At 39.6% G+C, this 13,467-nt stretch overlaps 1 protein-coding gene across 5 annotated transcripts in view; it reads right to left on the bottom strand.

Moving 5' to 3' along the window:
* The window catches only part of st3gal3b (ST3 beta-galactoside alpha-2,3-sialyltransferase 3b), a 70,961-nt gene that overhangs the window by 2,776 nt on the left and 54,718 nt on the right, over window positions 1-13,467 (bottom strand). For all 5 annotated transcript variants that reach the window (XM_065276005.2, XM_065276003.2, XM_065276006.2 and 2 more), the window contains 2 exons: window positions 8,886-9,032; window positions 3,277-3,423 (listed from right to left, as the gene is read on the bottom strand). In XM_065276005.2, coding sequence (XP_065132077.1) covers window positions 3,277-3,423; window positions 8,886-9,032 — 294 coding nt within the window. The remainder of the gene's footprint in view (window positions 1-3,276; window positions 3,424-8,885; window positions 9,033-13,467) is intronic.

The following is a 13,467-nucleotide window of genomic DNA, read 5'->3' on the forward strand; positions in this document are numbered from 1 at the left end:
TGAGTGAGTGACTCCAGGCGGGGCTGCCACCACAGCAGCAAGCAGGCTCCTGATTGGTTAACGCGGCGCGAAATTCCGCCAAAGTTCAAATTTTTCAACTTGGGCGTCAGCCGCAAATTCGCGTGTCCCGCAAGATGCACAAAAAGCACAATTCGCGCTTACCGCGCGTACCGCGCACAACGCTCAATTCGCATCTTTCGCCCGAGCTTCACGCGCGAAAGAGGCGGAAACGCGTCTTCCGCGCCGCGCCGAACGCCTCTTCCGCGCCGCGGGACCTCCTGACGCGCGTCAACGCGTCTTCACATTGACTTAACATTGAAATCACTCGCGCTTCACGCCCTTACCGCGGTTGGTGTAAATGCAGCATAAGAGTTATGAAAACAGCATTTAAACATGACTTATTGGGGTATAGTCTCACAATCTCGGTAATAAAATCGCGTTTTTAAAGGAATAGTTCGGCCAAAAATGATATTAAACCCATGATTTACTCACCCCCAAGCTGTCCGAGTTGCGTATGTCCATCGTTTTTCAGACAAACACATTTTGGGATATTTTAGAAAGTGTTTTAGATCTTTCAGTTGATTTAATGTTACGGGGTCCACCCATAGTCCACGACCTTTAAGTCCAAAAAAAGTGCGTCCATCCTTCACAAATTAAATCCAAACGGCTCCAGGATGATAAAGAAAGGTCTTCTGAGGGTAATCCGTGGGGTGTTGTTGTAGAAATATCCATATTTAAAACTTTATTAACGTAAATAAATACCTTGATGGCGCCGCCATCTTAGTCGCGTCCGCATTCAGGATGAGAGCTTACGCAGCCTACGGAGGCTACTCTGCTGCTGCTCTGTGCCCCCGCCCTCCGAATTTGTCATACGTCACTAAGAAAAGTGCGTACACTACCCTAATACTCTCTCCTGAATACAGAGGAGTCTAAGATGGCGGCGCTACCGGAAGGTATTTATTTTCGTTAATAAAGTTTTAAATATGGATATTTCTACAACAACACCGCACGGATTACCCTCAGAAGACCTTTGTTTATCATCCTGGAGCCGTTTGGATTTAATTTGTGAAGGATGGACGCACTTTTTTTGGACTTGAAGGTCGTGGACTATGGGTGGACCCCGTACATTACATTTAATCAACTGAAAGATCTAAAACATTTTATAAAATATCCGAAAATTTGTTTGTCTGAAAAACGATGGACATATGCAACTCGAACAGCTTGGGGGTGAGTAAATCATGGGTTTAATATCATTTTTGGCCAAACTATCCCTTTAAGGTGCAAAGTACTGACATGAATATTCATCTGACAGAAAGTTTTGTTTTATCAGGTATGTGCGTGTACCATATTTTTCCACTGGCAGCACGACTAACATGGCAGGGCATCTCCGGGTTCAAGGTCAGATATTATATTTTATAGAAGACTATCCTAAAAATGTCATAGCAACCTGTTCTTAAAAAAAAAGTAAAAATCGAAAATCGAATCGATTCGAATCGTTTCCTTAGAATCGGGGAAAATTAAATCGAACCGTGGATTAGGAGAATCGTGACACCCCTACTGCACACAGAACCTCGCGTAGGAGTAAAAAAAATCGACCATGCTTCATTAACAACTACGCAAAAACAATAATGATATTAAAATATCACTCAAACCTTAATTCAGTAAAAAAAATTTTTTAAATGTGACTGGCATGGCCTGACTCATTAGACATTAGTGATGTTCAACACTGTACCACAGTAAATTTCATTATAAAAGAGTGTTAAGCACGTTTAGCACAGAATAACAGGGTGTTCAAATTGCTAGATAAACTGCAAGTAAAGCATGTGTAATCCTGAGACATATCATGGAAATTGCTTTGAGACCTCCCCATCACTCTTGGTCATTTTTGTCTACTTAAGTACTCTACAAATAAAGCAAAAGACAGCACCCCAATACACCATAGGTTAAGCTTTAATTCTTACAAAAACAACACTTCAAATATGCTAGTATATTTTGTTACAACAATAACAATGAGTGCAGAACCACACGGGAGCAGTCGGCGTGTGGTCTGAGATCAGAGAACTGGATTTCCACAGACTCTTGTGAAAACCATCTTTCCCAGTCTCCCTTCCACATAATATTTTTCTTCAATGTGACTTTTTGACAAAAATCAACTGACTCAGAATGGAGGAACTACGGGCCCAATAATCCTGGATGAAACCAGAGCTTTGGGTTCCTGTGAGAGGATCAATGTCCGAATGGGCGGACTCCACAGCTGCCCCTGACAGAAAGGTCTGGACCTGCTGGGACGGCGATACCGGGCCAAGTCTCTCGTCAGGGTCTCTGAGCTGTCTGCTTTAGCTCTTCAGCTTGTGTGAAGGATTACATTGACAAAGCCCAGCAGATCCAAGAATAAGTTTGCAGTCCACATAAGAAACAAAAGGGCACAGGCCAAAATGAATGCTAGGTTAAGAGTGTCCACACGCCTAACTGCCTTAGGGAAAGAAGACCCGAAACAATCTCTTCCTTATGTGTCTGTAGCAGAGAAACTCTCAGACCAGAGAGGGAAAATGAGAAGAAATGGTGACAAATGGTTGTTCAGGCAACCCACTGACTAGTACACATCCTTAAAAATAAAACACTTAATACCTTGACATTTTATAGACCTTTAATGTAAAACCGTCATTTTCCCCAACAAGCTTTCAGAACAAGCTATTACCCTAATCCTGGAATTTACTGCTGAAAGCCCCAGAGTTAATGTACTGATGGAAATGCTGTTTGAATGAATCCCTCACATCACAATCAGGATGAAGACCGTGTACCCCCATCAAAACTTCAAAGACTTTTCTACGCTGTTCCACATACACTGTTCTAGTATGTGGAAAACACTTACAACAGCTTAAATGTTATTCAATAGGGATAACTTCGCAGATTGAAACAGACAGAATGGAGTTAGTAGGAAGTGACTGCATTCTGCATGAACGGTATCTGACCGTGTTTTGACAGGGACATGTGCCAGAGCAGACAGGAGCTAACTGCGTTAACCGCTCAGTTTTATGAGTGAGATTTTACAGCCATGGTAAATGCGGTCAGAAAGGAATTTCCAAAACGTAACAACAAAGTCATCCTTACGAGGACTCATCTGAATTCAAAAAATTCCCATTAATGACATCATAATTGTAATTTTCCATAAACAGACACGGGTTAAAAAACAATCTCACAGTTATTTCAAGCTCTTTTACTTAATCTTGACATTGTGCCAACCGAAAGCAGCAAACAGACATATAAAACTCTTACCTCTTTTATAGCAGACATTTTGACTGTTTCGTAGTAGTGCAAAGGTGCATGAGGGGTGTTCATGTCATAGCCAAATCCAGCAACAGCGACCTCATCACAATTATGCAGGGCCATGGTTATCGCAACGGTGCCCAGTGTTGGAATGTTCTATGGAAAAGAGTTTAGCATGATTACATTTCTCGTTGAGCATGAACACAATTATTAGTTTGGAAGAAAAGGGATATAAGTGCTTGCCCATGCAAATGTCGCTGTCACAATGTCAGGAGCTAAGGCATTTCTATGTATTCTGTGCGGTAGCTATAAGGTGCTTTAGGTTGTAATAGGGCTGGGTATTGATTCAGATGTTCCAGATCGATTCGATTTCGATTCACAAGCTAAATCGATTTGATTCTCAATTCAACTCAATGAATATAGATTATATAGAATATTATATTAGAATATAGACTGAATGAATGAATGACAGTCTCGCCCCTCGCTCCTTGGTAACATCGAGCAAGGCAAAAAAAGGGTGGCATCTAGTGGAGAAGACTGGTAATTAGATTAACGTTAATCTTACGTTCAATGTTTGCGGAAATAAAATGGGGAAAAAAATCGATTCGTGTCCTGTGAAAATTGATTTTAAATCAACCACAGAAAAAAAACAATTAATCGAAAAATCGATTTTTTTTCCCAGTCCTAGGTTTTCACTAACTAGGACCAAGTTAAAATAAACTTAACCCCCTATGATATAATTATAACTTTTATCTTTCATTAAATTTAACTCTCCAGGAATTCTTCACCTCTTTTATCACCCACCAAGTGGAAACAATAAGTGTGAATGCTTAGAAAGATAACAGCACTGCTTTCTCAACAAGCCACATGATTTAAAGTATAATTAATCTCTGTAGCAATGATGTGTGTGATGAGTTTAATACCTCTAAGCAAACTTCTAACGGTTCATATTCATGCAAATCATGTTTTACATTGAAATAAACGGGGAAATACAATTATCTGCATGTTTAATGGCTCATGAAACCCAAGCATTACAAAGTATTGACTTTTCGACATGAATAAATAACTAATGCTTGCTTGGAAACACTAAAACACATTCCTATAATTGTATATGACCTGCTTTGGTCCAGATCTTCCTTAATGTCTAGTTGACTCCTCTCAAGTCTGCATGTGGCTAAATGAGCCCTGGCTTAGTTTTGGTCCACAGTTGTTACCTCATTTTGAGCTGTCTGTGATTAACAATTTGCTTAAACAGACCCCCAGCCCCTGACTCACCAATTTGAAGAGGCAGACCTTCACTTCCTTCTCTTCCTGAGGGAGTCAACCATTCTAAATCATTAGCTTGCAGTGGCCTGGGGTATGGATCACTCACACACATACACAATTAGTTGGGAAGATTGGGCCAGTGTACTCAGCACTAGGCAGGTGGGTGTTTGGAGCGCTCAAAGGGGAAGGATGTGTCAAAGCGTATCCCACCTTGATCAGTACCGTATGGGACAGCTTCCCTCCCACGCTGCCCCCCTACCTACACAAACCTTAGGGGCCTGGGCTCTGCTCCACATGCACAGCACATGTTGCAGAATTCAAAGGGGGTCGGAGTTGTTAAGAGGTGGTCAACTAGCACACAGACCCCTGTCTCTACCTATGCCATAAAGGGCTGTAAGAAGTACCAGTCAGAAGTTGTCATCCTTATGGCCGGTTCTTTTAAAATCTTATCATCTAAGCTTTGAAAACACAGTTTTGAGAGTTTAAAGGGACACTTCACTTTTTTTGAAAATATGCTCATTTTCCAGCTCTTCTAGAGTTAAACATTCGATTTTTACCGTTTTGGAATCCATTCAGCTGATCTGGCGGTCCCACTTTTAGCGTAGCTTGGCACAATCCATTAAATCTGATTAGACCATTAGCATCGCGCTTAAAAATAACCAAACACAGTTTCAAAATTGTTCCTATTTAAAACTTGACTCTTCTGTAATTACATTGTGTACGCAGTGCCTGAAAATAGTCACCTTGGTTACTTTCAATAGCAGGGGTCTATTTTCGACTGCTATGTAATATCATTGCGCCTCCTGCAGCCATGTTACGGCAGCAAAGTCCCTGATTATTACGCCAAAATAAGAGTATAGTTCCTAGCCATATCTGCCTAGAAAATCAAAACTTTTTATCTTCCGTCTGTCTTAGTACACGATGTAACTACAGAAGAGTCAAGTTTTAAATAGGAACAATTTTGAAACGCTTTGGTTATTTTTTAGCACATTGCTAATGGTCTAATCAGATTCATTGGATTGTGCTAAGCTATGCTAAAAGTGGTACCGCCAGATCAGCTAAATGAATTCCAAAATGGTAAAAATAAACAGATGTTTAACTCTAGGGAAGCTGGAAAATTAGCCTATTTTTTAAAAAAGTGGAGTGTCCCTTTAAGAATTCAGAATTTACTGAATTACTGGCAAGTTCCTTCACACTTTGTAAAGTCCAATTTCCTGTGATGTAAGAGAAAGATGGTGTGTCTTGTTTTTGAATTCCTGGTAGGCGAGTACTCTTTGTTAAAGCCTGTTTGAGGTCTGAGGCATGTCACACACACTTCTTTTATGACAGACCTGTAGGTCTATGATCCTAGATCTCCCCATTGGCTATGACACACCCTGGCTAGGTCTGAATAAAATGCGTGTTTGCTAATAGGGTGGGGGTCTTCTAAGCATGGTAAAAAGAAAACAATTTTAGAGATGCTTGTCCAGAACAATATGATGAATTTTATCATGGAATTTTGGAAATGTCATCTCGCATGTTTAACACCTTTGTGGTTCATACTGACAGTTGTGTGTATCAAAACATGGAAGATGTGACAGCTAGGGGTGGGCGATATGACCAAAATCTTCTATCACGATAGGATTAATTTTATATCATGATAACGATATGTATCACGGTAGAGTTTTTTATGTTTTAATAAGGTTTAAATCTTTAATACCATAGAAATGTTCATAATTCTCACAAAAAACATATACAAGCATAGAAAGAAGATAAAAACAAACAAAACTCAAGCTCTCTGAAGATACACAGTCAATAAGAATGATAATAAATAATTATGCATGTATGTATAGGCCTATATATATTTTTATTTAAGGTAGAAAAGTGATTTAATCAGGAGCAGTGAGAGATTTTTTTCTCAATGCTGTTTGATTAACACGAGTGACAGACAGGAGCAAAATTAGGTAACTTCCCCTTTAAGACCAAAGTCCGGATCCAATACACTGTTACACATGCGCTTTCTCTTTTAGCTGTTTACTTTCTCTTAAGACCTTACTGGTCGTGTTTATGATGATGCTTGCAAAGACGGGAATTTTGACGCATATGTGTATTTAAGGCCAATAAAGCGGGAAAAATGCTCACAAGCTTAATAAGCAGAGGTCGCGCGACTTGCGCGCTCCTCACAGACAGAAAGAGCAGCGGTTGCGCGACTTGTCCGCTCCTGACACACAGAAAGAACGCACGCATACAGATCTGTTGTCTGTGTTTCAATGGCTTAAAATAACTTGTTTTAAAGCTGCAGTGCTTAAATACGCGTACAAACGTTACGTTTTCGCGACTACACGCACAGGAGCGTGACGTGGGCACGTAACCTCGATAGAAACGATAGTCCAAAATCTCTACCGGTTGACAAATTTCTACCGGTTAATTTTGTCTACCGGTTTATCGCCCACCCCTAGTGACAGCCCTATCCTACATGACAACAAAATATTAAAATGCAATGGATTCATTTAGTATGACTTCAAAAGTCACCTACAGGATTTAAAAAATATATAAAAATCAGTAATATTAAGTAAACCCCAGCTGCTTCATGTTTCTACGTTCACAGAAAGCTGGATGAATGTAGCAAAAAAAGAACAGGATAGTTCTAATTTTATAATGATCTTAAAAGCTAGATTTGACATGGCATCTTAATGGAACACGCCCACATTTTGGGAATTTAGCTTATTCAACATATTACCTAGAGTTAGATAAGTCCATACATACCTTTCTCATCTCCGTGCGTGCTGCAACTCCACCTGCGCAGCACCGACTAGCTTAGCTTAGCACAAAGACTGGAAGTAAATGGCTCCAGCTAGCAAACTGCTCCCAATAAGTGACAAAATAACGCCAACATTTTCCTATTTATGTGTTGTAAGCTAAGCTAGCGGGGGCTGCGTCAGACAGAATTACAGCACGCACGGAGATGAGAAAGGTATGTATGGACTTATCTAACTCTGGCGGATATGGTGAATAAGCTAAATTCCCAAAATGTGGGCGTGTTCCATAACACTTACTGCACTACATATGACACCACTAAAGATGTCTGTCTGCATGTGAAACAATACACAGATTAATGGCAAGAACACTAAATGTGTAAATGTCTCCTGAAGGCCGAGTTATGGTCCATTTTTAATGCTTAAGCGAGGATCTACATATTGTGCACGTGATGTAATTTTCGTCATCAGAAGATTTTTAAAACCCAGATTTTTGAAACCCTGCATACATTGCATGTGTAGGTCACACATGCCAATACAGGACAGTAGTATTTAGCCCAGTAGATGCGTTGCGTTTTTTCAAAAACAGACTATATTCCATTCTTAAGTGTACCTTAAAGGTGGGGTGCATGATTTTTCAAAACACTTTGGAAAAGGGAATTGTGCCGAGTACCAAAACACACTTGTAGCCAATCAGCAGTAAGGGGCGTGTCTACTAACCAACATTGTTGCCTGGGTTGCTTATGTGTGGGGCGAGTCTATCAAAAGAAGGTCCTGATTCTATTGGGGTAGGGGCGTGTTTGTTAAGGTGATTTCAAATATCAACATTGGCTTCCAGAGATCATGCACCCCGCCTTTTAACGGATTGATTTTTGTAAAATGAAAGTAATGAAACACTAATTTGTAATGTCTATATAATGTGTTTGTCTGCATCGTCTGCATCTTTTGGGGCTTTGCTGTGCAAATATTGATATTTCTGATTAAATGTGAAAAGTTGGTGATTTACTTACCCAATATAATGTATAGACCTTTCTGTAAAAATCTAACCTTGATGTGTTTGAAATTGACTGAGTAAGACCATTTCAAAGATTAAAATGAAAGTAAAAACAAAGAGTGCAATAAAATGTGTTTTTTTATGCTTATAATAATAATAATAATAATATTAATAATAATTACATTATAAGAGTTTAGCATGGATTTCACAGACAGGATAAACAAATGCAATCTATTAAATAAATCTGCATCAAATCTTGCATTTTTTTTATAAACCTGAGCTGTTCATTTACTTTCTTATAATGAAGGTTTGTCAAAGTCTGGCCAAACGGCCTGAGCTTTCCCCATCCATTGGATTAGTCATGCTGCCTTTGACCTGTGGTCATCTTTATGGTAATTATAGGCTAATTGAGGAAGCACGTGCCTAAGGCTTCCTGTGACCCCAATTTAAATAAAATTGATTTAAGGCATCGGCTGCCATTCTGATACAATAAAGCTAAGCAGGCCAACGGTTCCTTTTATAGAGCTTCTGCAGAAGGGTCAAATTCTCCAATGTAAACAACATTCTGAAAACAATGCAACCTGAAAAATTTGCCATTTAGACTCACTGAACATGATGCTTACCCCTTTACCCATGAGGCCGTTGTTCTGTGGTAGGCCAATAAACTGGAAGGCAGCCTCCTGTATGAAGTAAGGGTTAAGGATTCGAATCTCTGAGGGATCCCGGGGCACAAAACGCGCTACAGACTTCCAGAAGCCCTCAGTTCCTTGCTGCAGATGAAGTAGAAAAGAAAGAGACCAATTATGTCAAATTACATGATCACTAAAAGTGACTTTTCATGAAAAATGCATAGAATATTTTGATATCATCTTACAGCAGATCAAAAGGTACAAATCCCGTGTGAATAAATGAGCTTTTCCATAATCATGAGCTCAGGCATAAAACCTGTAAGGTGCCATAACTGCATACTGATAGCGCTGAGAAAAATAACCAGGGGTGCGAGTGTAGACGGCTTTCATTAAAAGTGAAGTTAGGCATCCAGGTTGGACAAGCTCACAGGAAGTGGACAAATGAAATCCTGACCTCCATGAGTGTTCGGGGGGCGGCAGCCCCCCCCCAGCTTCTCCCATACCAATTACTCAGGAGACACGCAGAGCGCCACAGCTCAGCAATTATTCAATCTGCAACCTGGCATTGAGATCACCAGGTATTAGCGTTCCGACTAGACGAGTTCTGCAAAGCCGCGGCAGCACTGCTGGCGAACGGCCAGCCGGGTCATCGAACTTAATGGGAGTCACCTGTTCAAATAAGCAGACTGTGCCTTTGATATAGCCCAACAATAGGAGCAGCCATTGAAGCTTTGAACCAGCTTCGGAGGGCCCCCGCGCTCCCAACAAGCCATGGCAAGAAAACATCATCTCTCCTGTCAACGGTAGGTTTTCACAGAAACAGAAAGTCTGGGGAATGCTGTAACCACAAGCAGGTGTAAACAGGAGAAAACTCAACAACAACAATATATCAGAATTTCACAGTGCACCTTACGACAGATACCCAGGCTCGCAAACCACAGGCACAATGTACGCACTTTTTCGTACAGTATTCACAGTACACACCTTGCCAAACTGAAGCCTTCCAGAATGCAACACTTGACTCACAAGCTCTTGTTTTAGACTACAAGTAAACAATCGGAGAATGCGCTGGCATCTGAAATTTGACTCCACCAGTGTTTGGTATAAAAGAGTGATGGGTTGTTTGAATACAAAATAAAACAGGAAGTCCCTGATTGATTCTTTTATAGTCACTAGTACATTCCTTCCTCTGGATCGGACAGTCGCACATGGTAAGGCACAATGATGTAAGAGGATTTAGACCTGTACTTTAAGGATGAAGCAACCATTTCCCTCTGAATTTACTTGAATTACTATGGCGAGAGCCCATCCCTGATCTATTTGGCTAGACCAATGGTTCTTAAACTGGGGGCCCTGTGATGGTTTACAGTTTATTGTCATTTTATAAAATACATTATTTTATCATTAATTCTGTGTAATTAAACCTTAGAATAATAAGGCTACAAACTAACAGAACTACATTATATAATTTAATATCTTTTGTTTGTAAGTTTAGTAATGTGTTACGCTTACATTTTCTTTGGGGGGGCACGAAGGAATGCACCGCACACAAGGGGGATCGCATGCCAAAATAGTTTGAGAACCGCTGGGTAGGACAAGCTTCAAGTAACAAAAAACAACTATAAATTCTATATTAAGTGTATTCATGCCATTTATCTGATATAAGCCCAGGCAACTTAGAAAAATAATGTAGACATTTTCTGCAAAATTTCTATTTAATCTCCAATTGCACAAAATATTTACAGGCACGTGTTAATTTAGGGAAATAATGAAGCTTAGTAAAATCACATTCTTACGAACCCTCCATTAAAACTTTAAAGGGGACATTTCACAAAATGTCCAATAAAACGTTGGTGTCCCCAGAGTACGTATGTGAAGTTCTGGCTAAAAATATCAAATAGATAATTTATTATTGCATGTTAAATTTGCTACTTTGTAGGTGTGAGCGAAAATATGCCGTTTTGGGTGTGTCCTGTTAAATGCAAATGAGCTGATCTCCGCACTAAATGGCAGTGCCGTGGTTGGATAGTGCAGATTAAGGGGCGGTATTATCACCTTCTGACATCACAAGGGGAGCCAAATTTCTAGGACTTATTTTTTCACATGCTTGCAGAGAAGCACTGGGGACCCAATTATAGCACTCAAAAAGATTAGATTTTCATGATTTGTCCCCTTTTAAGACCTAGACATTAGTCCTGTTTAATAAAAAATGGTCTTAATTTCTTTTATTTTCAGGGAACTGCACACTTTCTGGATCACATTATAATGGTGTGAAATATTAGACATGGCCATTCTAAACATAGTTCTATTGTTGACGTTTTCTCCATTGATTCCTGCTGGCCTTACTCCAGACGTCTCATCTGCATTCCACAAGGGAATCACAGCCAGGTGACAGAGAATGCTGACAGTGAAAAAGTGAGTAAGAGATACTCAGATTCATCACCTCTCCAAGCCCACAAAACCACAAGCCGTCTGCGGTGCAAAGACTTTAACAGCCGCCACGCTCTCATTGAACAGAACGACCCCTGTAACTGATCCATCCAATAAAGCAGCAGGTGAGAGAGGCCTCTCAATTCCCGAGCGTAGCTCCAGCACACCCTTAACAAGATTCCAGCATGGCCGACGAGTGTTAAATCACTCCATAAAAATCACAGGCCACATCGCTGGCCTCTCCCTCCATCAGCCGCTGCAAACAAGAGGTCACCAGTGACTGGGAAAACCTGCTCCTGACTGCAGATGTGCCATGTGAAAAATCTTCCTGGGAACACTGTGGAATGTCTTCCATGTTAACAAAAACTGACAACCCAGGAGCGTTGAGCCAAAACAATTAGCAAGGCAATTGCAAAACAGAAAGCAACACAATGATTGATGTTGAGCTTTTTAAAAAAAATGTGTGTCTGATCATAAGGAGGCTCTGAAGTTAAATGCAGCTTTTGTTTTGATTGCTTAAAATGGTAAAAAAACATTCAAGGGCGAAATCATTCACACTTATTCACTAGTTACCTACAGTCTAGTGTATTTAAGCGGTCAAGCATGAGTGAGCTAATCACAGTTGCAAAGAAGTGTGAAACTGTGAAAAAGGGATTTGGATTGCTCCTTTTATCTTCAGTGTAAACACTTGACTTCTCTCATATGCTTAACTTATGGCTTGGATGGAAATAGGCAAATATGACAAATATCAAGAATTCTCCAATCCAAAAGCTTACTTCACAATCTGGAGCAATCTGGCATCTCATCTCCAGTTGAATGCTTTTGAGTATCAAGGGCTCATTTAAAAATCAAAAATACATATGAAGAGTTTGGTTCCAAAGCGTGATAAACTGCAAAATCAGTATTAAAAAGTAAATTCTCAATTTAAGCAAAATCCGATATCCGCTGTGTTATTCTGTCATCTTGTATCCTTTTTGTCCAAACCGCGACAAACGCCAGTCCTCCTTCTCTGCAGAATGCAATAAATCCGCTTAACCAATCACAAGAAACCATTCCACGCATTGTAAACAATAATGGGGCCGCTTTTTCGAATACACAAGGAATCCTAGTTTTCCTAATCTACTTTGTACTTCGTGATCATCAAACAAAAACAAAATAGTAATTTTGATTGCATTGATAAACCTGTAGTGATTTTCTGTGACGGGGAAAAAACATAAGCCATCAAAATCGATATTTACGTGAGAGGCACTCGGCCGTAGGAAAATACCGGCTGTTGCTTGTTCTCACATGACAGCACCAAGTTTCTGTCATGCTAACACATAGACCCCAGGGGATCTTATGAAAAACTTTCTATTATTGTATGCAAAGTCAAAGAAAATCGAGCAGGACCAAAACATTTTACATCTGATCGCTGTCAAAAAAGTTTAGCAGCAATGAGAGTGTTCTTAATATGACAAAGTAAGTGTTTTGATTAATAACATTAATGTTTATTTTTTTTTATCAGTGTATACCACTAGTCAACTAAATGAATATAACATTGCAAAAATGAATGCACATTTATATATTGATTCAATAGATTTTTTTAAAATATTTTTTTAAATTATTGCATTTGTGGAAATAATTATGGATTAGAATTTTTTATGTTATTATAACCTAAAAGATTCTATGTGAAATTTTGTAACAGAAAATAGTGGTTTTCATCTTGTCACTTTCTTGGTATAGAAATCACATGTTACCCAAATTAGTCAAAATGGACTTTCCATATACACACAAGAAAACTTTACAAAACATTTCACTGGACTGTACCCCTTTATAAGGTCCTAATATAAACCATTTAGGTATCTATGAGGCACTAGTTTGTACTTATGGGTACAGTACTATAATTTGGTACTGCCTCACGTAGAGCAAAACCTTAAAAAAGACATTAAAAAAGTGCATTCCTAACATGTGAAACTGCAGCAATGGAATTCATTGCTTAATCCTTTAAAAGAGGGGAAGAAATCAAGATACTTGCTTTGATCAGGTTTACACCTGACATGGTCATATTTGACAGGGCAGGGGAAACTTCTGAACCAGGACTTTCCTTCAAGAGATTATGTGCACAGAAACCTTATCTGGTCATTACTCTGGACTCCTCAAGCAAAAC

This window comes from Paramisgurnus dabryanus, chromosome 6, assembly GCF_030506205.2.
Source record: "Paramisgurnus dabryanus chromosome 6, PD_genome_1.1, whole genome shotgun sequence".
NCBI classification, from domain to species: domain Eukaryota; kingdom Metazoa; phylum Chordata; class Actinopteri; order Cypriniformes; family Cobitidae; genus Paramisgurnus; species Paramisgurnus dabryanus.